Here is a 27,242-nt window from a genome sequence, read left to right on the forward strand (position 1 = left end):
AATTTTGTTTGGTGTTTGTATTTTTAATTTAGTTGCTTTTTTCTAATAAATAAAACTGATTTGCAGCTAAATGTGTGTATTACTTTCTGCTAATCAAGAAAACACATTCATTTGAAGTTGTTGATTAAATTAGTTTTCTGGCCTGGCAATTCTAATAATTCTAAAGTTGATTTTAAACACTTTGATTTAAATTAATGTATACTACAAAAAATAAGTTCACTAGCAGCTCTACAAAAATTGCAAATTTGCAGTGTTCTGGTCTTTTCTTTCTTAGTTTTTTAATTAGCAAACAAGATTTTTTTAAAAAGAAAAACTGAAAAGTAAACCCAGTTCACATTCATACACGAGAATCAGGCAGGTTTTAATTCCATTACCTAGCCAAGAGTTGGCAGTCAGAAGAGAATAACATGTAATAAACTGCAATTTTTTTGTCAAGTTAATTCTCTTCATATGTTGTTTGTTATTAGGAATTAACATAATCATGATTTAGCATCCAGTTTGGAGAACTGACTATGGGTGATATAATCAAATTATGGGTGATAATCAAATTACATTCATTTAACAAAAAAAAAAAAAGAAACCACCCAGTCCTCCCCATTTCTAACTGACAAACAAATCTTAACCTTGTCAGGACATATTTAAAGACAGGAAGTTCATGTTTAGTTGGTGGAGCAGGCATAGCATCATTTGTGTTTATCAACTTTGAGAGTTTACTATATGGCATGAAAGTTTCAAAAGAACAACAAAAAAAGTAGCTTGCAGTGAAACTTAATTTGTTTCCAACCCTTTGTTGTTTTTTTTTCTTTTTTTCTTGTTTAAGTTCTCGTCCCACTCCTAGAACTAGCACTGCAGTAGAAGTAAGTGATGCTACTACTGCCCCAATCCAAAATTCTCCACAAAGAGATTCATGCTTGAAAAAGGTGAGCAGAAAAATAATACTAAGGTATGGTGGTATCTTTATAGTTAGAATTTTAGCCTGGAGTCTGTGGCAAAGTCAACTTTCTTCTCCATCCTTCCATAATTATAACAGGAAAGCAGTTCCTATAGTGTGCAAGTTATTTAAAAAAAAATATTTGCAGAACTTCAGATGTAAGAGTTAAGCAAGATGCTTAGTCTCCTTTTTTCCCCAGTGTATAAAAGGGATGACGCTATCTTTTTTTCTTCTCAGTCTACTTTTTTAAACTTAGGTTGCAAGTTTTTTGGACCTGGTACTTTTTCTTCCAACATGTTTCTTTATCATAATTTTTAGTTGGCCCTGTCTGCTACTACATAATAAAAAGTAACGTAGCATATGTTGTTTATATGGCCAAACTGTGTGGTATAAAGTTGAAATGAAATATTTTGGGAATAAACATAAACTTTCGTGTTTTGTGCAAAACAGTTTTTTGAAAAACTTTGTTCTTGTTCTAGGCCAAAAATATGTGCTCAAGTCAGCAGGATATGGAGTCAACATTGAAAGAGCTCATTTACACTGAATCTGATCTTATCATAACACCAATCATTGACAATCCAAAGGTATAGTAAAACAAAGTATAAGATTCAGGAACTTGTGCGTGAAGCTATTTTTGCAGATAAATCTTTAATCAGGGTGAAACTCCTTTCCTGTATTTTATAATTCTCATTTTAAAGCAGTTCCACCCAGTCATCTGGCAAGCTTTCATGCAATTTTTTGGCAGTCTTTTATAATCCTATTGTGTTGCTAATTTGGAGAACTGAGTTGTTTTGGGATTGAATACTAATATTAAATAATGTCTTACAAGAAATAGAAACTACTAAATGTGGTGTTCAGTGCTTTTGTGTATTTGTTTTCTGATAACTTGCTTTGATATCTATTACTTAAATGAATACAAAACTGAGTGTGTTTTGGTATACTCAAAACAAGGCCATCTATGAAGCCTTCTAGATCAGGAGTTATACCTTTACAGAATAACTAAACTTTAGACGTGATAATGTTTCTAATAAATATGAACTTTTCTCTGGAAAAGAACACCCGAAGTTACAAGAAATGTGCATCCAATTTCTGTCATATGGATTCTAATGTGTTAACAGTTTGTGATGAGTCTCTTGAGCAGAGACTGACACTTGTCTGACAGCAAAGCGAAGACCAAAAAAGAATCAGAGCTCTGCACTGCAATGACAATGTAATGTGCATGTATGGGCACATGTGTAGCGTTGGTAGATGGAGTGATAGGCAAGAGCCCCTTTAGTCTTCTTTTATTTCTGTGCAAAAAAATGAAGTCATTCTAGCAACTTTACTCAGTACGTGGCAGATGCAGGGTATGTAACGTTTTTCATTGGAAGTGAGCATCTAGCTCGTTAAGAATGTCTTGCAGCTTTTAGTTGCTGTATTGCTTTAGTATGATAATTTTTTTGTTTGTTTTAATGGAATTCCTAACACTCTCAAAAATTAAAAACCTTATACAACTAGATAAAGTAACTACCCAACAATACTGTTTTAATGTGTTTGGGGTGGGGGACATTGTTGCCAGTGGAGAATTTCAAAGGTAATGATGCATTTGAATGCCATCTCTGTAAATTCTCAGTTCTGTCTCAGGACTCTGACACAAAGCCTTAGCCCTTCACTGCTTCTCTTCTTATTACAAGTATAAGAGATAAGGTTCAGGGGGAAGTGCACATACTAATGTGCACATGGAGACTAATTTCCTTACCATGCAATGCCAGACTCAGAATTAATGCAAAATAGCTCAGTAAATTCCAGGGACATGTAATCAGAGTCATTGCATACTTGGCGATCTTCAGACTAAAGGATGATATTGACACCTGGTAAAGCTGAAGAGCTTGCAATTTAATCTTCTGGAAAGGGATTTACTAGATGCTGAATTTTTTTTAAAAAGCTGAAATGTCAGCTTATATTGTAAAATTTCCTTGTGTTCTGCAGATCTGTGGAATTGAACACCTTTTTTAGAAAATAACTCTCTAGTTACACCTAGGCTTCATCTGTTACTTACTGAAAATCACACTCAAATGCTCAGTCACTGAGCAGTCATCCAATTTCATGATGTACCAGAAAGCAATGTGTTGTGGGGAAAAAAACCCATACCTTACGAATGATTAGTTGGTGATAATATTACTTTTTATATTCTAGAATGATCTAGTGTGTGTATATATATGTATTTACTGTATGGCAGTGAATTGCTGAAACTTTTCATGAGCTTTCAGCTGCATGGTTCCTTTCTTGTAGCTTTTCAAAACCCAAATGCAAGTATTTTTCCGTGTACAAGCAAGATAAAAATGTAAACTGAAAAAATCCTATCATTTTGTATTCCCATTAAAAAAAAAAATCACTTAAATGGAAATACTAACAATTTAATTATATTAAAAACATAGAGTCAAATCTCAACTATCTGCTTGGAAGAAACAGATACCAGAAAACAACGGAAAATGCCTCAGTAATGAGCAGCGCTTTGTACACCCATCCTGTACAACTTTTGCATCTTTGTGTTTTCATGTTTGACTACTTAGAGATTTCCAGAAATGGTTGTTTCTGGAAACTAGTTGTAATGTGTTTGTTTATTTTTCCAGATAATGAAGCAAGTGCCAGTTAGATTTGACTTGAAAACTTTACATATACCAACATATTCAGGTATGGATCTGCTGAAGTTGTTAAATTTTAAGTTCTGCATATGGTGGTGCAACTTGCTATCACAAGACCTGTACACTCCCTTTGTGGATGGTGAGCTGTCACGGTTGGAGAACTCATAACTTTTCTGAAACTGAAGTTGCATATGTAATGTTTTTACCTAGACCAATTTTGAATAGACTTTTCAAGTGCTAATAGTTATATGCCCTTCCTTTCTTTTCTGCCTTCTTGAGTTACAAGCCTATGCTCAAAAGCTTTTAAAATAAGACAGTCAACACTGTTTTAGTGTGGGGAAAAACAGCATATTTTTTCCCTGTGTGTTTTTTTTTCGTAAACAACTGAGATATATCTGAAATATTGAACCAAATAGATTAAAATTTGATAAGGATAGAGAAGGAGATGAAAACAGGATCTTAAAATGTGCAGTGTTGATCAGCCGTAATACTATGCAGCCTTGCCAGTCCCACCTTTAATCATGAAATGTTACGGGAATCATGTCTCAAAAGATAGTGTGGAGTTGTTTGGAGTTTGAGGGTTTTTTTGTTGTTGTTTTTAATGTCTAGAAAGGCTGCTGTTATTTCTGAAAACAAAAGGCTGCTCATTGACATGCCTGTAACGTTTCTTCCCCTGGAAAATTTCCTCTAGTCTATTTAAGGAAGTATTATTACACTTTACTGTGCTTGAAGAGGGATGTCAGCCAGATATGTAGTCCTTCTAGAATTCACATAGCACCTCTTCCTGGATGTAAAAGTTCCTTTTTTCTTTCTATAAAGTATGTATTTTGGAGAGTTAATTTGTTGAAGAAATTTTATAGTTGGAAAGGAACACAACGTCCCCCAGTCTCCCAATCAAGATTGTAGCCAAATTAAAAGTATTTTCTTTTACTAACATCCTAGGCAAAAATGATCAGATTTAAGTGCCTAAGGGGGTGGTATTTTATTTCATATGCATTTAAGTAGCTAAATTATCACAATAATGTTCTGAAATGTTTAACTGTTGTTGTCTGTATTTATTTAGTACGGGACAGTGTTTTTTGTGGTTGTAACACTTTCAGGGTTGTAACTTTTTTCTGGACAACTTTCTGATTGTTTTTGAAGATACTGAATTTGATGCTGCTTGTCAATAATGATTAAAGACAGTATGGAAAAATTAAGATAAATACCTCAAATCCAAACCTCTTTTCACCTTTACTAATGTGAATTATAATTGCCTTCACTAGTAGGTGTTGTTACTTAAGTGTAAAATTGGAGTAAAAGACAGAAGACATGCTCTTAAATATTCTGTACTGGGGCATATCAGGATGGCAGATAAGTTATTAATAAATAACTAACCAAAACTGAGGGAATGTATGGCTGCTAGAGTGAAGTTATCCGTTGAGACTGATAAAGAAAAGAATAATAAGAAACTGCACTTTCTTATTAATAATTAGTAATGTTTAACGACAACAACTACTACCTTTCCTAAATATAATGCCAATGTTTACCTAAATGAAGTCCAAGGACTTAGAGTTGCACTTTCAAAAATGTTTTGAGTCTTTTATTGCTATATTTTTATGCTTTGTTTCTCTTCTTACTTCTTTTTTGATTTCTGTAATCTTCAGAGATGAATTGTAGCATGTTTGTTTAATATTTTAAGTACTAAACTTATAATTAGATTCAAACTTTGGAATCTATTTATTTATGTTGATGTTACTTTGTAGTGTGTTAAAGCAACATCAAAGTTCCATTATCTTTAACTATTTGTTTGCTTCTTATGGTTAGCTGAGAAGTTATCATCTATGAAAGACATGGACTGGAATGACTTCTTGCAACGAGTATGTTCACTGCTTGATTCCACCGAGAAGAGTACAGGAGCAGCACGTTCTAAACTGAACTTACTGTACTATCTGTCTACTGTGGCTGTCCACAAGGAAGTTGCAAGCAAGCTACTTAGCTCTCAGCTGGTAAATAATGAAGCTTTGAAGGAATCAACATGGTTTACATACTTGCCATTGTAGTGAAAATCAGCTGCTTTTAGTTACATTTCAATAAATCATTGGTGTACTGACAAAAATAATATGGCAAATTACGTACAAAATAATGAAAAAAAAGTACTAAATTCCACGTCAGGGTTTTTTTTTTTTTTTTAAAGAGCTGAGGGAAACTAATTCTTTCTCTTAGATTCCAGGTATGTTTACATATAGATTTGTTGTATTAATAAAAAGGTTGGGGTAAAAACTAACCTTGATGGAGAGTGTGAAATGTTAGTCTTTGTAAACCAGTGACAGAGAAGACTGAAAGAAGTTCATGTTTGAATTGTTAAATCCATTTTATTTGGCCACGTGTCTGTAAAGAATAGCAAGAAAAACTTTCTAAAGAACTGTCGTGGTTTAACCTCAGTCGGCAACTAAGCACCACGCAGCCGCTCGCTCACTCCCCCCCGGTGGGATGGGGGAGAGAATCGGAAGGGTAAAAGTGAGAAAACTCATGGGTTGAGATAAAGACAGCTTAATAGGTAAAGCAAAAGCCGCGCACGCAAGCAAAGCAAAACAAGGAATTCATTCACTACTTCCCATCGGCAGGCAAGTGTTCAGCCATCTCCAGGAAAGCAGGGCTCCATCACGCGTAACGGTTACTTGGGAAGACAAACGCCATCACTCCAAACGTCCCCCCTTTCCTTCTTCTTCCCCCAGCTTTATATACTGAGCATGACATCACATGGTATGGAATGTCCCTTTGGCCAGTTTGGGTCAGCTGTCCTGGCTGTGCCCCCTCCCAGCTTCTTGTGTACCTCCAGCCTTCTCAGTTGGTAGAGCATGGGAAGCTGAAAAGTCCTCGACTAGTGTAAACACTACCTAGCAACAACTAAAACATCGGTGTGTTATCAACATTGTTCTCACCCTAAATCCAAAACACAGCACTGTACCAGCTACTAGGAAGGAAATTAACTCTATCCCTGCCGAAACCAGGACAAGAACATACAGTAAAACTTTCATTAAACACTGCTTCAAAGAATGAGCATGCTCTCTGAAGAGTCTGTTTTAGCGTATACCTAAATGGTGGTTTAACCTTTCAAGAACCATTTTCTACCAGACAAACAATTTTACTAGTATCCTCTGTGGTGGTTTAACATATTGCTTGGAGTATTGCATGTGCAGAGAGAAATAGACTTATTTTTCCCGTTATGTAAAAGCGTCACAGAAGCTGTCCTGAGATGTGAAGTTTTCAGCTTATTTCTTAAAAAGTAAACTACCTTGTTCTCCTACATTTATGCTAATGCACCTAAGTCATATTCTGACACGTCATCGTTGGAGATAGAGATATTAAGGGCAAAACTGCAGTGCCAGAAAAACTCAATGAAGAACATTCGGGTTGGAAGCAATGGTAGGTCTTATGCCCCAGAATTCTTGTGAAAACAGGAAACAGAATTGCTGGAAGTTGTATTCCATTATCATTGGAGAATTTTTTTGGGGACAATAATCCGATAACTGAATTGGCAATTAACATTTTAGAAATGAGTTAGTAATTATGCAGTTTGGTTCTTAAGAGGCTGATTTTGTGTGTTAACAGTCCATTCATTATTCTAGTATTTGCCAACTATTTTTGTCCGTTCTCACAAATTAAATTTCATTTATTAAGTACTTGTTGGGTAATATTATATGATGATCTCTGTGTTTGTAGATGAAAGTATCAGAATTTTTTTCCTCTGCATAGTGTTATTCATAATGAAAAAAAAAATGTTTGATTTTTTTTTTAACACACTGATACATGTTTAGCAGTTTAGTTTAAGGCAAGAATATAGAAAGAAATTGTATTTTTACTCTCAGCCTTTTTTTGTATCAACATTTGGACAATACCTACAGTATTTGTCTATGATAATACAACACTGCAAATGTTATCCAAATACATTTTTATGAAATTACTGATATTTTGATTTTTTTGTTTGTCATTGGGACATATCAGATCACTGAAAATCACTAATGTTTCTTTATAATCTTTAAACTATAGTTTCCTGTATTGATACAGCAGCTGCGTGCAGCCGCCAACTGGGATATGTAAGTAACAATTATTTTAAATTCATTTTTTCAAATGCGGAATTATCACTGAATTTTATTAAAGATATTCCTTAACAGGGTATTTGAGGAGTGTTTTAGCCTGTCGGGCTGCTGTGGTACCTGACTGGCAGTATGACGGTGTATATAACATTGAATTTTTTCAGCATTGAATTAATATATTGCTATTTCACAGGGCCAAAGATTATAGAAAATCTCTAAAATTTTATCTAGAAGTTATATAATTTAGTGTATCAAACAGTGTTACTTAAAATCACTGAATAAACCAACCCATACCATAATAGTAGTAAAATAACTATAATGGTAGCTTTTTTTAAAGGCCTGTCAGAAATATTTCGATGTGATAGTGCCCTCTGCTGTTTGTTTCATAAATGCTGATTTTATTATTCTGATTTTTTCTTTAATGAAACATTTAAAACTGGTTTGCTGATACAGATCTAATTTCTGTTTTGTCAGCTATACTGAAAAGTTTAAAATGATCTATAGGGGTTTTCTGTGTTACAAGAAAACTGAACGTAAGCATGACTGATTAGTGAGACTATAACAAACTAATGAATCTTCATTCTTCAGTGCTAAAGGAAAGAAATGTCTTTGTGCATGAATTTATTGCTAAATTGAGCTGAAATACTGAAATAATTTGATGATACAAAGAAAATAGAAATAAGCCGTAAATAGCACTTCAAATATTTCCTGCCCTTAGCAATCTGTGTAAAATACAAACAAGACATAACTGTTTTTGTGATATTTTTGAAATAGTTTTTCTGCACCTACAAAAAATTTATTTGATATGCAGACGTGCCAAAGTTGCTCGAGTGATTGGTTTGCTGGCATTACACGCATCTGAACTTGGAGAAAATGTGCCTGTTTCTGAGGTAACTTTACTTTTTTTTTTGGGGGGGGGGGGGAGTTTTGTTAATGCTTTTACAATTTATATCAGAAACTCTCACAGGGTTTTTTTTTTCTGAACCCTGCTTTATTTTTTTGTCATATGTGTAAAGGGGAATATAATTAGTTCAATTAATTAAATGTATAAACTTCTGAGTTTATTCTATGTAGTTGTGGTTCTGATCTTTACTAACCTGTGGCAGAACTACCCACCAATAGTAAAACTCTAGCCTTTTTCTCTGTTTTTCAGAAAATTAAGTAGTCACTGTCATACTTTTGTGCGTGTGTGTGTGTAACAAGAAGAAAGTGTTGACATATTTGGTTATCCTGAAATGTAATTATTGTAATTAGTATAAAAATTGTACAATTGATTCTTAGAAGTCCTTTTTTCAAAAAAGTATTGAGATGGGACTAGTTTGAGATTCCTCACAGTTCTTGAAGAATGTATGTAATGAAGGGCAAGTAATTTTCTTTGGAGAAGAAAAATTTTTTTAATCCTTTTTTCATTTTGCATGCTCAGTAGTTGACTTAAACAGAAGACTGATTAGACAAAGTGATCTTATTGTCCTTTTTTGCATGTGACACATTCACACAAATTGTGTAAACTTGACAGAATCTGCTATTTAATATCTGTTTAAAGTGTGAATGTGACATTATTTCTACTTCATGAGGTGAAGTTAGGATTTGAATGTAATGGGTGTTTGAATGTGAGAAACAACTGCTAAACACACATAGCAAATATGCCTCCATACTGTGCAGATCTGGCATGTAGGAACATGTAGTTATTGGTTAATAGCTGACTTTAAAAAAGTCCTTTTTAAATAAGGAAAGAGTCCTTATGGTTACAGTCATTGAAGTTTGGTCAAAGTCTTTCAATACTGGCAGTTGCATGTCAATTGAATTCCATGTCACAATTTAAGTGCACTGTTGTATGTAGCAGATTTTTCTGATATTTAACTTTCAAAAGTTCCAGTGAAAACACTCAAAAGTAATTTTGAGATGTCCATGTAACTTTTGGCTTTAGGTGTTTGTTTAGGTGTTTAGCACTAATATATTCAGCGATAGTTTCCCTAGCTTCCCAGTTTACATCATAGAAAATACATATCCTAGTCTGCTTTGTGTATGTAAAAGCAATGGATTGAAGTAGTTTTACATTGAGCTATAATATTACTTTGTTCAAAACGTTTCCAGTTTTTTTCATATGAACATGAAATCATTCAAAAATGGAATTTAGCATTTAGAAATATGCATATACTTCAAAAAACAAGTTAAGTCTGAGACCAGTGACATTTAAACTGAAGGACTAAAAAGGAAAATTAATTTTCATTATCACTTTCTGGCCCCATTCTTACGTGACTTAAAATTAATTTTTATATACATTAATTGGGAAAATAAGGATTTATTTTTTAAATTAACAAATCTGAGTTATAATACTATTCAAAAGGCATCTACTGTGCTTGCTGTAATGACATTGATTACAAGTTTTTTCTCCCAAAGTAGTATCTCTGAACTTTAAAAACATTTTAGAATGCTTACACAAAATTAGAATGCGGAAAAAATTTGAATACTAATATTTTCATGTCTTCAAATTTATTTTTGCATATGTAATCTAAAATCAAATGACTGTAGGCAGTACACAAAACTTGATAGTTCATTTATAGGAAAAGTAGGAAGGAGTCATTTAGGAATTTCTGACCTAGAGAGTCATGTTCCCCTCTGCTCCCCCCAAAGAAACTAGATGAACCTGTGAATTTGTTGAACATTCTTGTGGACTGTCAGCTATTGTATGTTGTGTGATGCTTAAAAAAAAAAAACCCAAACAAAACCAAACCTTTAAATGAGCATTATATACTGTATTAAAACATAATACTGTAATTTGTCCTCTTATATGAGCCAGCTGATGCTCCAGCTGAAGTTTCTTGGTGGCTGTTGTGATTTAGGAAATGTCAAAACCAAGCTGTAGCTAGTCAGAACAACATAATTTAAAATGACTTTCTGTGATGCAGCTCTTACAGACTGAAGATATATGAGTGATCTATCTATTGGTAGCTGTTTCTCTATTTTGTTTTCTCCTCCATTCCTAGTAACTTCTAATACTGTTTGCTTTTTTGACCCCTGTTAGACAGAGGTGATCTCTCTGTAGAACTATCGCCTATAGCCCCAAAATTTTGTTCCCAAGAGTGAAAAGTCAGTTCAGAGCTCATGAAGATGCGATTCTGGAATTATTTTTGCCCCCTATGTGTACCATGCTATGTACACCAAGATTTTTTTTCCAATTTTTATCACTCAGTCACAGCCCCTTTGCAGTTCTTTGTTACCTCATTATGCACTCATCCAGTTATTTGTGATTTCTTTTGTAATTTTAAAGTACCAGAGGACCTAATGGAGACTCGTGCAGGACTCCACTGCTGGCCATTACATGTTAAAATCTGGCTCTTCATTTCTACCCCCTACTGTCTTTTACCCAGTTATACATTTATTTAAGGATAGTTCCTCTATCTTTGAGGTTGAATCTGCACCATTAACCTTTTTGTTGTTGTTGTTTAAAAGATTTGTTAAATAGTAGTAACATTAAGCCCTGAAGAAACAAAAAATTTAGGAAAGCAAAGAAGCCTCATCCTCATTTTACAGGCTAAAGTAAACTTTCACATACTGTATGCCAAAAGCCTTTAATTTGTTGGTTTTTGAAGAATTAATGGTTTCCCTTTTTTTTTTTTTTTGAAGTTCTTATTCAGGTAATCGGTGAACAGCACTTTGTTTGAATGTAACCACCAGAGGTCACTAAAACGCAAAATTAAAATGCAAGTAAACTACTATTTCATAGACTAGACAAAGATGGAACTGTGTACTATTTTTATTCTGCTGATGTATTCTAATATGTAAGTCATATTAGAAAAAAACATAATAAATTAATATTTATACCTGTGAATTCACTTGCAGTTATCTATTTCCAGTTAAGTATTTTTTAGAAGAATACTGCATTGATTAGAAAAAATTAGACTGATCTTAGAATACAATGGGGAAATTGATCTCGTATATTTTTCTTCAAAACACATTCTTACATTGAAGATGAAGGCATTTTATGTGTAATTTCTTCTGTCTGGCATTTGCAATAAAAGTTGTTGATAGGTCACTTTTTTTTCTGATTTAGTAATATTTTTTTTTCCATGGAATTGCCCTTTACAAATCTGAAACATAATTTCCTCTTATTTATTCCTAGTTATCTTAGGAAAACACCTAAATGTTAAAAGTTTATCTTTGTATTTAGGTTTTTAAACTGGTTCTTAAGGAACTAGACTCTATGAAAAAAAGATTCTTTCTTTCCAGGATTCTTGGAAAGAAAAATCTGCTTATTCTTCATCTTAAAGAAAGAAAAATTCTTCCCAAATTAGGGAGGCTTGCTTCCATGTATGTCTAATTTGCCTTATTTGTTAAAAGAAGCTATTGTTCTTTCCTCTCTGTGAATAGATCGGGCCTTCTGCCTTCTAGGGCACAGCCACTCTGATGTGAAATTTCAGACTCAATCTTTTATTTTAGTAAGAGATGATGGACCAACTTTACAGAATGCCTCCATGCTGGGGAACAGTGTCCTTCTCTGTCTGGTAGGAGACCAGCTTCTTCCACCTATTAAATTGCTCCCTGCCTGTCCTTTTGGAGGCAAAAATCTAATCATTTCCTTACCTCTTTTAAATTTGCTGATTGGGAATATCGGTCTCACACTATGACATAAGCAGCTGTGTCTGTTTTTTTACAGACCTTGGTCCACTGCTCTACTGAGTGTTTAAAGGGCTCAGAGAACCTGCTACAGCCCTCACACTGCAAGTTTCTTTGCAGAGCCTTTGGCTTATGGAATTCCATGGCCAAATTAAAAAACTAAATATCCCATGGAAAATGACAGCATATTAGAATATTTCTTGTAATACTGAGCTTAGAATGGGATTCCTTTGTCAAAGCAATGGAATATCCTGATTTCTGTTTTCATCCAAATTGAAACTCCATATAATTTGAGCCTTTTTATTTCTGATTTTTTGAAGTACAATTTGATTGTTGTTTTCTACAGTTGCAAAGCAGCTGCATCGTTACAGGTGCAGTTTTATGACCTGTAAAATCATATGTAGACTCTAGCTAGTCTGATTGTATCTGCTTTGGTCTAGGTCTACAGTTTGTTGTCATTCAAATTCTTACAGAATGCCACTTTTAAGTCATGTTCCTAGCTTATCTCTCTGATAACTCCTGTTTCTAGGTCTATCCACATCTGCCCATATTGTAAGGAGATTCAAATAAAAATGGTTTGATTTGGCCATTTATTCCCAACCTATTTAGTTTTAATGTTGTTTTTATTGTAAGATAATTTTTTAAGTCTGCTCACAAATGATCATAATTTTAGTGTATCTTTGTTTCCTCCAAGGGCACTTTTCTTGTTTTGCCCTGATACCTCTTATGTGAACCCCCCTACCCCAAACCCCACCCCAATTAAAAAAAAAATAAATCTGTAGTCAGGAGACAGAAGCTGTAGCAGTGTGTGTGCATGGATACTTACACATGTGCACACACATGGATGTCTACTGTTTTGTAAAATGATTATTTTAAAACCTTAAAATTATCTTTCTGGCATAATCAGGGTTGTCACTTAATACTTTGGTAACAGTGAGAGGAAATTCCATTTAAGTTTTTTGAGTAACTTTTAGTAAACCTCTATAATAAATTTCTTCAATTTATTTTCAACAACCTGGTCCACTGCATATAACTTAGTTGCTGGGAGCACATGGGAGGAAAACAAATAAATAAAAGATCAACATTTCTCAGGTAAATTAGCCTCTGCTGGCAGAAACTTCTGGTGTGTTTGAGAAAAGTTCTTCCAAGTTAATAAACAGAAAATGTAAATATAATTAAAATAGCAACAATGAATCTGTCAAGCAGTGACAGATCTGAATCTGCCATTCAGTGACAATGGCAGTTCTGGGTTGTTGGAGAAAATATTAAGAACTTCTATCATAATTGTAGAAAGATTCTCCCCCCCCCCCCTTCAAAAAATTAATTTTATCAATCCAATTAATTGGGCTTGCTTTATGTTTGAAGTCCAAACCAAGTTGGTAGTAGAAAACAAGGAAATTCTCAGCTTGGAAACTGAAAACTTGCAGTGCTGACTGCAGGATTAAATCGCTTTTTGCAATTTTCTTAGATTGATTGCCTGACCAAAGCAAAAGCTGTACCCTTTTAAAAGACATTTAATTGACACTGTTTTCATAGTCCATTAAATATACTCTATTTTCTTTGAGAGATGAAATAGTACATTTTTCCATTAAAATGACATCAGTGGTGCTGCCAGTATGTCTCTCTGCAATAGTTTTCAATTTAGTTAGTTCTTATAATAGTAAAAATGCTGTGTGTTTTTTTTTTTTTCCTACAAGTCTGTTATTTTTAGGATAATGAAGAACGATGCCCCTAGGATCCTTTTTTTCAGTGGATAAATATCTCTATCTCTCGAAGGTAAAAAGCTATCTGGCAGACTTTTGTCTGTGTTTTCAATATTTCATAAAGAATTCTAAGCATAATTTATATTCCTCCTAAATTGGTGTTATAAAACACCGAGTCGATGTTCTCATTCAGCTACTTCTATCATAAATATATTAGTGACCTGGACTATTGTAAGCTTCAGAGAGAAGCTTGTTAATGGAGAATTAAGGGTAACATACGTTAGGGGGAAAGACAGACCCTAAATTCACATCCCCGTAAAGACTTTAGGAAATCAATGGGCATCCAGATACTGATTCAGAGTTAAGAGGGAAATCAGCTTCCCATCAAATGTTTTGATATTTAACTCCCCACACACACACACACTTCTGGGACCTTTTTGGCAAAGACAGAGAGAAGTGAACACATATATGTGGACAGTCAGTAGGTGGCTAGATGTGGTGCTTGCTTGAGTTTTGAGAGACTGGTGTGGACCTCTGATCTGCCGATCTTTCTGCATCCCATATGTATGTCTGAAAGTCACATGCTATTATGCAATGGAGAGAAGAAGTATTTTACTGTATGTAATTACAGCTTTAGAGCAAGAGCATGTATTTTGGGCTTCTCATGTTATATCTGAGTATTCTAAACACTGAGCTTTGGGATATTTGGGTTTTGCATTTCTTTGTTTTGATGAGATTGGGGTTTGTTTTGTGTGGCAGGAATAGGTGTCTCAAAAAAAAGTCCGAATTGATGAATCATCACTATCGGCTGTGATCTTAAGATGAATAATCAATAGAGAACTGATTTTGATTAGAAGGAGCTTTTCTTTTTAAATCAGGCTCAGTTTAACTTGCATCTGTTCTGTCATCCAGCTTGATGTGCAAATGCTTGTGCCAGCCCAAAGGAGGAGATAGAGCAAGGTTGAGTCTGTTTTTATTGATGGTGGCACTAGTTATACTGGCTTAAAAAGACCAAAATTATGGTATCAAACTCAGAGTGAATATCTGTGTGTAGTAAATAAGAATATGGCATGGACTACTGGAGTGTGCATTCTCATCTTTTTCTTACTCCTGTTCCATAGAATGCATCTTATAAATATTGTCAGCGTGGTCAACATTAAAAAAAATTCCACAGCCAATGAATCTTTCTGTGTGCATTCCTTTTCCCTGTCATTCATTCACCTGTCTTGCATTTAATTCAATTACTAGGACTAGATGGAGAAGTGAGAGCTCATTCTTTAAAAAATAAATTTGTATGCCTATTAGTGTCATCAGCCATATTCAAAATCAGAGTGGTCTTAGATTTACACCCTACTTTTGAAGTTTTAGTGTATTAAAAATATCTATGTTTTTTTCTGGAAAAAAGAAATTGTGTTCTTATTTTTGGGAATGCTGAGGTCTTTTATTTCCTACTTGGGCAATCAGATAGCATTAAAGGTGCAAAAGCATCAAACTGAGTATTTTGAATGAAATACTCTTGTAGTTACTGGGTATGACTTTCTATTTCCAGTCATAACTTCAAAGTATTTTCTGATTACTGTTTTCCCATCTTTTCTTTTCAATAGCTGTTTCATGGGATTTCTGTTAGATATTATGCAGCTGGTGGCTCAGTGTCCAGTTTTGTTCAAATCCACCCCCCAATATTCCATCAGCTTGGGTTTTAAAGCAGAGGGGGGACATCCCCACCATCAACTTTTACTGGAATACTATGTCCAGTTCTAGTCCACTTATGTCAAAAAAGGCACTGTAGGAGTTAAAGATGATTTTGAGGAAAAACAACAATGATTAAGTGAAAGACCTCTGAGGGTATTGAAGAGTGTCAGATTCTTTAGTAAAAATATGTCTTTGAATTGTCCTCAAATGCTGAGTGATATAGGGAAATATGTATTGGAATTTTTTTCCTATATTGTAGTTTAAGAATAAAACTACTTCATGAAGTTGAAAAGTGGTAAATTAAGATCCAATGATAGGATGCATGATGAGACAAATAAGTGCCTTTCCACATGAGAACATGAAAGCTGGAAAGTTGGCAAATTTCAGAGAAGTATTAAGTGTTGATACGGGTAATGGGAGTATCAGACTTAAAATAGCAAGTGCTAGCAAAACATTTCTGAAAGTCTCTAAAGGTGTGTGCTTCAGATTTAATGTCAGTACCTAATTGTTTGGAGTTAGGAGATAATTTTAACTAGGGTGTCCAAGCTCACTTTGAGTTTTTTTCCTACCTTTTTTTAAAAAGCATCTGGAGCTGACCACTTACAAAACTAAAAAGCAGTCTTGATCCAGTTGACAGCTGCTTAGCATCTTGTGTTTTTATTGACAAAGATATGGCTTGTGAAATCATGATTTCTTTCCATATATCTTGATTTTAAACAATTGAGTAACACTTTTTTTTTTTTTAGGATAAACATATAGTCATGCAAAACCTTAGTTTACTGTCACAGTTGGTTTATAACTGATACACACATTGACTGTGTAGTCAATATGTCAAGTTCTTTTCTATGTTTATTGAATGTATTGTTCGTAGCTGGGGGAACTCATTTACCTTTAATATTGCTGTGTAACTTTTTTATGTTGGTTATTTCAGAAGTAAACTTATTTGTATGAAGAAAGAACACTAAAATCAACTTCCATTTTGTTCAATGTTTCACTACAGAATAATGTTACCTTCATTCTTCTGTATACATGCTGTGAAACCGATGTGCAATTCGGGTGTAAGATTGCCATATTTAAGTTGCTTATGTATAGAATAACACATCTTATATTAGAGAACACCTTAAAAGGATTCTTCATAATTGGTTATAACGATGGAAGCATTTCATGTCTCACCAGACAGCTTGTAGGACTATTTTCAGCATATATGCTTTCCTGTAGTCACAGGTTTTTGTTGATTCTAACCATTTGTATCTTTGCCCATCTCTACTGTAATATTTTTGCAACACAAGCTGTGAGATTTCTGTTTAAAGCATAGTGCGACTTTGTTTTCTGGACCCATGGCCCTTCCCACTGTATTTCTTTTTAAAGTGGGAAATGTTTCTTGTTTCAATTGCTCTGCTTTAAGCTTTTCATTTTTTTAACATTGCATAGTCATTTGCTCTCCTACAGTTAGCTGTTTGAATATTACCACAGCTAAAGAAACATAATTTATCTCTCAAAAATGCTGTTAAATAATGACTTCTTTAACACCACAAGTAGTATTTGAAGCTTAAGATCTCAGCATTTTACCTGTTAGCATAAAACAATCATAATACATGGTTTAAAATGCAGCTTTTTAAACTCTATTGTGACACTATAATTCCATTTTTTTCTTCTGTTTAAAAAGAAATGAGTTTGTACCACAGCCTTTCTGTCACTTTTATGTTGCTATTCTGCTTCTAGAGGTTTCAAAAAAAAAAAAAAAAAACCCAAACCAAACATCTTCCCCCGCCCCCCCTGCTTACTTTGGTAGAAATTGGCTAAGAGGTTTCAAATGATTAAAGGGATGGAGACAATGCTAAAATGATTGTCTAAATGCTTCTTTTTTTTTTTTTTAATGCTACCCCAATTTTCATGAAAACAACATATCAAAGTAAGAGTATAGAATTTTGTATGGTTGTGCATCATGGGACAGAAAGAGAGGTTAATTTGTAACGTGTTGTAGATTTAAATTAAATGTGTTCTTTCACTAGTATTTTTTGGCATCATGGATAGACTTTGGTCTTTGCTAGTAACATCAATTTTTATTGTTACTTTCACTAGCATACTGTGGGTAAATTTTGTAGAATATAAAATTAAAATTAAGGTAAATGTCAAAATGAATAGTTTGAAAATAGTATGTTTCTCTCACTTCTTAGATTGACAAAAGGTCTCGCACTTGCAAATTAATCAAATCACAGACTAGTAACAGGAGAAAAGAATCCAGCCTTTTTCTCTAAAGCACATACTTGCTTGATTGACATAATTAGGCTACAGCATGTTTTTGTGATCGAAATTGCACACTGGTGGTAGCTGAAAAACCTAATTTCCTACTGCCTTCTGATTACAGCACTAAAAGACACTCAAACCAGGCTGTGTTACGCAAGATCAGTTGTATATTGGTTGTAGTCCTAGCTTTTCTTCTGAATACCAGCCCTTTCAGCTATTATCTGGGAAAAAAATGTGATTTTAGTCTGAAACATTTAAAAAAAGAATTCTGTAGAGAAGAAGGAAATATTTAGCCAGATATTGTTTGGTCTGGTTTACATCTTCATTGAGCGGAATGAAGGAATTTGCAATAATCAATAAAGGGAAGTAACTTCAAAGGAAATTTATGGAAAATCCTGAGTCTGTAGATTTTTTTTTTTTTTTAAATATGAGAAATTCTATGTAGAATTAATCAATCTAAAATATCCTACATGGATATTTTATTGATGGACATTGGTCTTCAAGAGTGTCATCAGCATGGCTTTTAAATCAAGTGGATAACAAGCCCACTGCCTGGAAGCAGAAGATGGTGACTTAGAGTAACTTCACATAGAGTTATGAAAAGAATAAAAACCTAGAAACATGATATTCAGAAAAGGCAAGGATGAATGGTAGAAACCTGCGTATAATGATGATAGTTAAATACAGGGAAACAAAAAGGAAGAGAAGAAAGGAAGGGCCGGGGGGGAAGACAACCTCTTCTTTGGATGCTCCTGCCAAATCTTATTCTGTGAAGACTGGTTTCTAGTTCCAGTTTACATCTTTAGATGTAAACCAGCTCCAGCTGATTGCCACTGACCTGAGTTTTGAAGGCAGAAATCTTTCTAATTCAGGGACCCTTCACTTTTTGGACTCCTGAGCAACCTTTTTCATTCCTGCCCTTGGCAAAAACAAAAACAGAATCTCTCTCCTATTTGAAGCAAATATTTTTACCTGGTCCTTTCTGTCATTAAAAAGCTTCAAACTTAAGCGCTGGCGTGGAAATCGGATATGTTCATGAACATCTGCAACTGAGGTCATGTAATAATACATCTGTCATGACAGACAAGAAGAAATAACAACTTTCTTAAAAATAAAACAAAAACCAACAAACAAACAATCAAACCCCAAAGCTTGTAGACAGTTCTTTTAGATGCATTTTTGATTTGTTAGTAAACATAACAGATTTGTAAGTTAATTCCTACTATTTGTGTCTGATTGTCCCTTTGGGATCTTGAGTTGATTCCAAAGCAAGTCGATGGAGCCTTCATTTGAGTTCATGACATCTGGTTGGCTACTCTACTTGTCTGCTAAGACCTCTTCCTACAGCAATTATGTAAAAGTTGAAAAGATAAAGTTTTCGTGATGAATCAATTTTGCATTGTATTCCGCCTGGGAAGATGTCACACATCCATCTTACACTGCTCCCTAGAGGAGTTCTAGAGGAGTTATATTTCCGCATAAATTGTGCGATATGTTGTACATTTGCTTATCTTTTTTTCTACATTCTGGACAGCATTACTGCCATGTCCATAGTCTGATGGTCCGACTTCTCTTCAGTGTTCCTCAGTTCATGACCCAGTTTATTGTACTGAACACAAAATTTGCAAAACCTGAATATTTCACTGACTCAGACCCTTTCTTCTTGTATCTGCACCCCATAGCAGAGTTTGACAAAAGTATCTGTGTCCGTCTTGCCACCCTACTCTTCAGTCAAGCCACTTGTTTATTGCAGGATATTTAACCAGCTTTCACTGAGGTGCAGTAGATCACAGGTACATGTGGATCCAACTCCTGATTAAGTACAGTTATCCCTTGTAATGTTTTAACTATTCATATTCTACTGAGAAGGGAGGTAGGCAACATGCTTGAGATTTTCAGAGAAGGCTGGTCATCTTTTTTTTCATGCATCGTTTTAAAGATGAGTATTTGGTATAAATATTACTGTAATTTCTTTTCTGGTTGGTGGCAATATAACCATGGTGTGCTTTCTCAGCCTAGTGAGAGTGCTTTTCTCCAGGGAAAGTGAGATTGCTTCAGCATTACTTGCCCATGTTACATGATGTGTGTGTACTCACAAGAAGATGAACTGAAAAGTAATTTCCATTCTGCTTGAGGCATAGACAGTTTTTATCACTGTAAGGGTTTGCAGAATTACAAATAATGTTTTGATTTCCACTAATGCTTGCTGGCAGGCATACTAATAGATCAAAGATGGAGTAATATTGTAAATATATACACAGCCACTTTACATCTTAAGGTATAAAATACTTTCTCTTCTTGAATATGCTGTAATTTTCACTTCTGGACTCCTAAAACTGCAGGGAAACTTCTAGGTATAGCTTGAAATGGGTGCTGCTACAGGTAATATATCAACTTCACACACTATTGTTGTAAATGAAGGTAATGACTATCTATCCAAATATGAATCTTTCTTCTTTCTTCTCTTGTTGCAACTATACTATATCCATCCAGTTTGACAGCTAGTGTAAAAGGTGTAGGTAGTTTATTAAATTTAAGATGCTTTTACCAGACAGTGTAGGACTTGCAGTTTATTACTATTTACTTCACTGAAAGCAAAAATGTAGGCAGGTTGAAAAGAAAAAAATGTACTATAGGTAAGCAGGAGACTTTATTTGTCAGACTATGTAATTAAAATAAATTTGATTTTTCTGTTGTTCATTTTTCCAGGTAATGAACTTTCTTTACCTAAAATTTATACCGCCCTTTAACGTTGAATCCAAGTCTTTGGGCAGATTTTTTTCAAGTCTTATATTTTTCCTTATGAAAGGATGAAAGTATATTTTAAATCTTGTGCAAATCACTATTGTCAAGATTAGAAGTAATCTGTGCACATGACAGAGCAGAAAACAGCTTGCTTTCCTCCTTTTCGGACATTTAAAATATGTTCTTAAATTTATATATTCATAAATACTTTCTATAACATTAAATGTATTTTATAAAAATATTTGTGTATATATAATTATGCTTATAATATAGATGATGAATCACAACTTCCTGTTTCGTAGCTTCTGTTGCAGAGGACACATGAAGATCTTCTTAAGTTTGGTTAATGGCACAGACACTCTGCCTGTTGAGTATGTGACATATTCTGTGAGCTCCTATTTCCTGCACTTGTATAATATTTGAGTACTTGAATGTGTTCAGTGAACAGAGGGAAGTCATAGGGTAAATGTTAGACTGTATGTTCTCTAGAGAAAAAGAGGCCATTATCTGATTATGGTGAATATAGATTTGTGTTTGAGAGACCATAAGCATTTAAGAATAGTGAGTATCCTCTACAATGTGTGGTAATTATTTAATCTTCAGTGCCTTCTGCCATAGTACCCCCATACAGTTCCATTAGTCTTTGGATTCTAGTAATTTAATTGTGCTTTTCTTGTTATGAATCTACTTAGAGTACTAAATTTAACCTTTAATGGACAAATTTATTATAATATATGAAGATAATTAGTGTAAAAATTCGTGAAACTCATTCTTTTTCTCTTTAACAAAGATTTAATAATTTTATTGCAAGTCAGTCACTGATCTTATGGCTCAGATTTCTTCAGACAGATCTTCTCTCTTGTTTAATAAACCAGCTTTTTTTTAAAATGAAAACTTGCATTTATTGCAGTGTTGACTAGCTTTTTGGCAGTTTTTGTTAGTGCACAGGAAAGGAAATAACTTGTAGTTTAAATTTTGTTAACTCAATTTTACCACTTTTTCATTCAAATATGAGAAAAGAGTAGGAATTAGAATATCATGAAAACAACTTCCTCTTCTTATCACTTCTGAATAAAAATAATAACTAGGTCTGCTAGTCATAAAATCTTGAAGGAGAGTAAGAAACAGTTATTTCTGTTCACCAATATCAAATACTATTCTTTGATTTAATTTTCATTAAATTTAAATCTTAAATTCTTAATTTTAATGAACAACCAAAAAACCACAGAAGATGGATAATCTACCTGGTATATTTAATGATAATGATAGGTTTTGAAAACTTCAATTGAGTAGTAAGGCAGCCAAACAGATCTTAGTACAAGTGAGTAAAGGAATAATTTACTAAATACAAAGTTTAATTCACGATTTTATTTAATAGAACATAGGATTCTGAGAATTTTACGACTGCATACATAAATGTATTTAGATAATAAATTGGTGAATTTTGATGACACACTAACCATGCTTTGGGAAAATAAATATTACAGGTGCAAAACAAGATTAGTGTTGATAATCTTGCTGATATCAGAAAACTGATAATTTTGAACAGCCTGCCTTCATTCTCTATAGCAGATGTACAATTTGATTTGTATTTTCTTCATCAAGTCCTGCCTGCAAACAAACAAGCAATCTTAACTTAGGTATCATGATGATTTAATGTCCCTAGCTAATCTGCTGGGACTATTGTCTGCAGCTCGTGTTATCACATGGCTCATGAATTTTGTGTAGTCTAAATACTATTTCATGGTGTGTTCACCCTCAGTCTAAAGAGGCAAAGTTGAGAGGTGTTAACTGAATATGGATAATGTCTGTTAATGCCACAGTGCTTGAGGTACTTTTAGTGGTATTGATTCCACAGTGAAAGTAGTTCTCAAAATATGTATTTAATCACAAAAGCAAGAGTAATTCTATTTAGCTATAGAAAGCAAATCTAATAAAGGAGAAAATGCTATCATTATGTATTCATCATTTAGTGCAGAATTGCACTTGAACCACCTTGACTACTGCTTTCTCAAGCTGATATATTAGAAGCTTTACAACCTACTGATACATTTATTTCTTCACTTAAACATGAAAGTGAAGCTCTCTGGAATAGCAGACTATTTAAAGTTCCTTAATAACACCTGAAGAAATGTTCTGAAAGCAGTTAAAGAAAACAGTTAATGAACATAGCATTACATAAAAAAGGGGAGAAGGTCAAAGTTTGTTTAGTAGATCTTTTTGCTTTGATTTGAAGACTACATTTCCAGTTTTTATACGATTTCTCTGTACAAAGAGTGGAGTTATGTTATGAAGCTGTTAAGGTCAGAAGGTAAAGGAAAATCAAGGAAAGTTGAGGATAAAAACTCTTTAGTGCTCTGAGGAAGAAAAAGTGCTGTACTGCCAAATATATCTGTAAACTAGTAAAAAAAAAAAAAAAAGAAGAGTACATTTTATAACTTTTAGGACTGGAAATGGTTGTTTCCTGGGATGTTTGTTAAACTCTGTAAACTCCTGATTATTTTTTTTATTTTTTTTTTTTTTTTACTACTTGATTCATCTTTCAGTTCCCTATATGCTTTTGTGAATGTCTGTGATGGGATTTCCACAGAATATTTTCTTGCAAAGTCTGCTAAAATGAGACTAATTTTCACAGATTATTTTCTTTGAGCTTCTGAGGCTTTTGTGTCAATGTCTTGCTTCTTTCTATATAGATGCAAATGACAGTGAGGTTGGAGTCTGGAATCTAGCCTTTACCTGCAAAAATATTATGACTTGCAAAAACATAAATTGCATTTAATATTAGCAAAGGATCTAGGAGACAAGAGTATTTGTTTACTGAGCAACTGATTTTATACACCTATGAATTTGTTGTTGTAAAAAAATTAAACGTTGTAATGAAAGCAGTTCAGAATTTAGCAACATCTACAAGTAGTTTTCCGATAAAGATCTCTAGAAGATGATGTCTTGCAGTAAATCTGAAGTGACTTATAAGATGCTGATAAGCATTGAGGCAGTTTCTTATATCAGGATATTCTGATATTTTGAACTGCAAGTCAGGGATGATAATGAATTTATTTCCTGTTTTTTCAAGATTACGTACATTTTTTAATGGTCCTCTCCCACGAAATAACAGAATTTTTGTCTCCTGCCTAGCATACCTCTCAGTTAAAATACTCTCTAAGTTACACTGTTTTCTATGTGTTTGTTCTTTGTGGATAAAAACTTAAATTATGTTTTTACTTTTTTTTTTATTGGTGGATATGTAGTGTACGTGTATTCCATCAAGGATTTAATAATGTATTACATACTTTTATTGGGGTGTATGCATAATGACAAATTTGCTATCTGCTTTGCAGTGATCAGCAACCAGCGTATGTGTTTTGGCATTTATATGCATTGCTTTATACAGAATGAGATTTATGTTCAAAATCACAATTTTCTTTAGCTTTCTGAAAAATACTCAGAGTAACACTTTCTTTTTAGCTGCTTCTTGCTTAATGACTAGATGGGACTGTGTTTTGCTAGGCCTTTTGAGGTAGTGGGAGGAGAGAGTGTGTTTTGAAAGTAGAGAGCCAGGACTATTTCAGGTAACCTTTGCCTTTGGCCAAACACTTCTCATGATTTGTGAGAAAACCACAATGGTGGTGGTGGCTTTGTTTGGTGGTGGTGGTTTTTAATTATTTTTTCCTGTGCTACCCAAAGTAAAGAGCATGTGTCTCTGTAACTCTGAAAAACTTTTCTGTTACATCCTTCAGTTACCACGTATCTCTTCAAAGGCATGCCACATTAAATCCCTTTCAGAGAAAGGACTGTAGATTGTTTTGCTCTCCCCTTCGGGAGTAAGTACTGAAGTGACTTTGGCCCACGGTTTTCTAACAAGAGAAACTAAAATTCTTTGGGAGCTTTATTGTGGATTGTTCATATGGATGACAGTATCACCTTTCTAACGCTCTAGATCAAACTCCTAACCTTATATACTTCCCTTAGTCTCCTTCTGCATCCCTGTTGTCCTTGCATCTACATCTGTTTCCTCAACTTCAAGCTTCCCATTTCCCAAGCTTTTCCTGCCCCTACATTTGTAACAGACAAGCTACACCACTTCCTTGGTTATGTCCAGAAAATGTGTCTATCTCTGTTGTTTGCTTCTGAGCTGCATCAATCCTTTGTCTAGCTAATAGCTACAGCACCAGAAGAAACTTTGGAAGCAAGATCTGCCGCTGTAGCCACAATGCAGGTATATGAATGTGGCTATATTTTGCCATCCATCTTTATGCTGGTCCTTTTCCACTTCAGAAAAATGTGCGATGTGGCATTACAGTCAGCAATAGCATGTGTTCCATCTCTGTAGCCTCATATTCAACCCAGGCTATAGTCTGTCTCCACAACTCCATCCCAGTCACATAATCTCCCATGCTTGAAGTGTGTTGGTTAAGAATGTGAAAGAGTTAGACAACACATAATGGCAAACAAATCACAGATTAACCACCACAATTTAACCAGATTTTGTGAACTGCCTGACTTTTCCAGGTCACCAAGTGAGGTGATTCCAGGTTTTAAATGTACTATCTGAAATATTAGTCTCTGCTGTACACTGAGCTATATGAGTATTTCAGCTGTGTTGAAAACCAGTTATCTGAGCCATCTCCCATGCTTCACCTGAAAGGTTCTGTCTAATGTGAGTACTTTTTTCTGTTTAGAGAAAGCTTCTTAACAGAGGCAAAACTATGAAGCTTGTAAGTGTTAGGGTGGTGGGACTCGGTCAGCTGAAGTGAATCGAGCAGTTCCTTGAGCGTGCAATGAAACTGATGCTCAAGAGAGTTAGACTTGGATCCTCCAAAGAAGGAGAAAGGAGCCCACACTGGCGGGCCCATAATCGGAACTGAAAAATCCATATCTTTTTGTTGGATTAATTTGAGACCAGTCTGCAAGAATGGCTATCATGTTCTCCATTTAAACCCTATGCAAAGTCTGAGAATATCTTGGGAAACTGACTGCACAAAGTAAGTGGTTTCCCAGAACTGCTGCTGTTTAGACCCCTTGTGCCTGGGTTGAAGTGCTGCTTGTTTGTATTCAAATAGGACTGTAAATGTTGAGTTCCCTGAGATGAGTGATAGAAGTCTGTGCTCAGTGTGCTCTGTATACAGATAATACTAGCTCAACGGGGAAAAACACCAGAGAATTATTTTTTCAGCTCATTAACTCTTCCCTATTGTTTAACCATGTTAAAAGTAGTTTTAAACTAGAAGAGAACAATAAAAAGTATTACAGTGAGCCAGTACTTATTTCATTATGATTTGGTTAGTTAGATCCTTTGTTGCATAAACATTTGTGCTTCTTATCAGATATTTGTAGCATCATCAATACGTAAGACCTGGACTCAATGACTTTGGGGTAGGACTGTCACAGTTAGTCCTACTTTAAAATATTTTTAAACAAGTCCATTTTTAAAAAGTCCATTGTTTTCTACTAAAGCATAAAATAAACACATGAAATGTCTCGGTGATACTGCTGATAATGTTTTTGCTGTTTAAAGGGGAAAGGAAGAGTTTATAAGCAGAAGAATGAAATAAAATTCATGCTCCATTTGTTATACTAAAGGAGATCATAATATGATGGTTTCTATTGCCTTGTTTTCTGTGTAACAGTGAAATATGCAATAAGTATCGTTATTTGCCTGAACTACTATTTTTTTTTTCCTGTTTCCATAGGGTAAAGTACTTTACAGCAATGCTTCCTCTGTTTAATAAAAAAAAAATAGTGCAAGCTACATCACACTTCACATTTAAAGTAATTAAAAAGTTGACTGTTTCCAAGGTTTAAAATGGAATAGTATGTGCAACATTACTGTTTATTTAAAGTACAAAGTACATAAAAATAACTTCAGATCTCACTTAGCGTATCAAGCAAACTATTGGAAATCACTGACTTCACCAACAGTATCTGTTTACAGAGCTTATTTGCTGTATCTCATAAGCACTTTAAAAGTATTAGAACTAAATCCTTCCCAATAGTCAAAGGAACTACTAAGGGACATAGGAAGTATATTAAATCTGTATTTGCTGAACTGTCTTCTTTTCCTCCTCTTGCAAGGCATGAATGTTTTGGAGCCAGAGGGTAAATGTAGATCCATCTTTCTTAAATTAAAGAAACAACTGGCTTCTGTACTGCTTATATGCTTGGTACATAGTGGAGCACATTTGGATTTGGGGGAGCACACCCCAGCCAGCAGATAGCATGCTTTTTAGTTTAACATGTGGTAGCTAAATCATCCTTGGTTTCTTGAATGCGTCCAGCATTAAACGTTAGGTTGAAATCTGTTCCATATGTGTATGGGAAAGTGATTTCTTACAAGATGAATCATAATTTTCAATTTCCATCCTCCCTCTCCCTCTCCTCCTCCCTCTCCCTCTCCCCCTCCCTCCCTCCCTCCCTCTCTCTCTCTTTTTTTTAATTTGTATTTTTATAGATATACATATGCACTTTGCAAACAAAAACTATTGAGGTACAGAAAACTGAAATGATACATCCAGTTCTCACGCAGTGAGCTGCCAGTAAGCTCAGAGATCAGGAGACAAAACTTTAAGAGTTCCTATCTCCTGATTTAATATCTACACAGAATTGT

General features: G+C 34.4%; 1 protein-coding gene across 1 annotated transcript in view; it reads left to right on the forward strand.

Moving 5' to 3' along the window:
- The window catches only part of ULK4 (unc-51 like kinase 4), a 260,277-nt gene that overhangs the window by 18,649 nt on the left and 214,386 nt on the right, over positions 1–27,242 (forward strand). The window contains exons 14-19 of the mRNA XM_076331013.1: positions 821–920; positions 1,411–1,515; positions 3,544–3,604; positions 5,362–5,543; positions 7,588–7,634; positions 8,446–8,524. Of these exons, the coding sequence (XP_076187128.1) occupies positions 821–920; positions 1,411–1,515; positions 3,544–3,604; positions 5,362–5,543; positions 7,588–7,634; positions 8,446–8,524 (574 nt within the window). The remainder of the gene's footprint in view (positions 1–820; positions 921–1,410; positions 1,516–3,543; positions 3,605–5,361; positions 5,544–7,587; positions 7,635–8,445; positions 8,525–27,242) is intronic.

This window comes from Aptenodytes patagonicus, chromosome 2, assembly GCF_965638725.1.
Source record: "Aptenodytes patagonicus chromosome 2, bAptPat1.pri.cur, whole genome shotgun sequence".
In the NCBI taxonomy this organism is placed as follows: domain Eukaryota; kingdom Metazoa; phylum Chordata; class Aves; order Sphenisciformes; family Spheniscidae; genus Aptenodytes; species Aptenodytes patagonicus.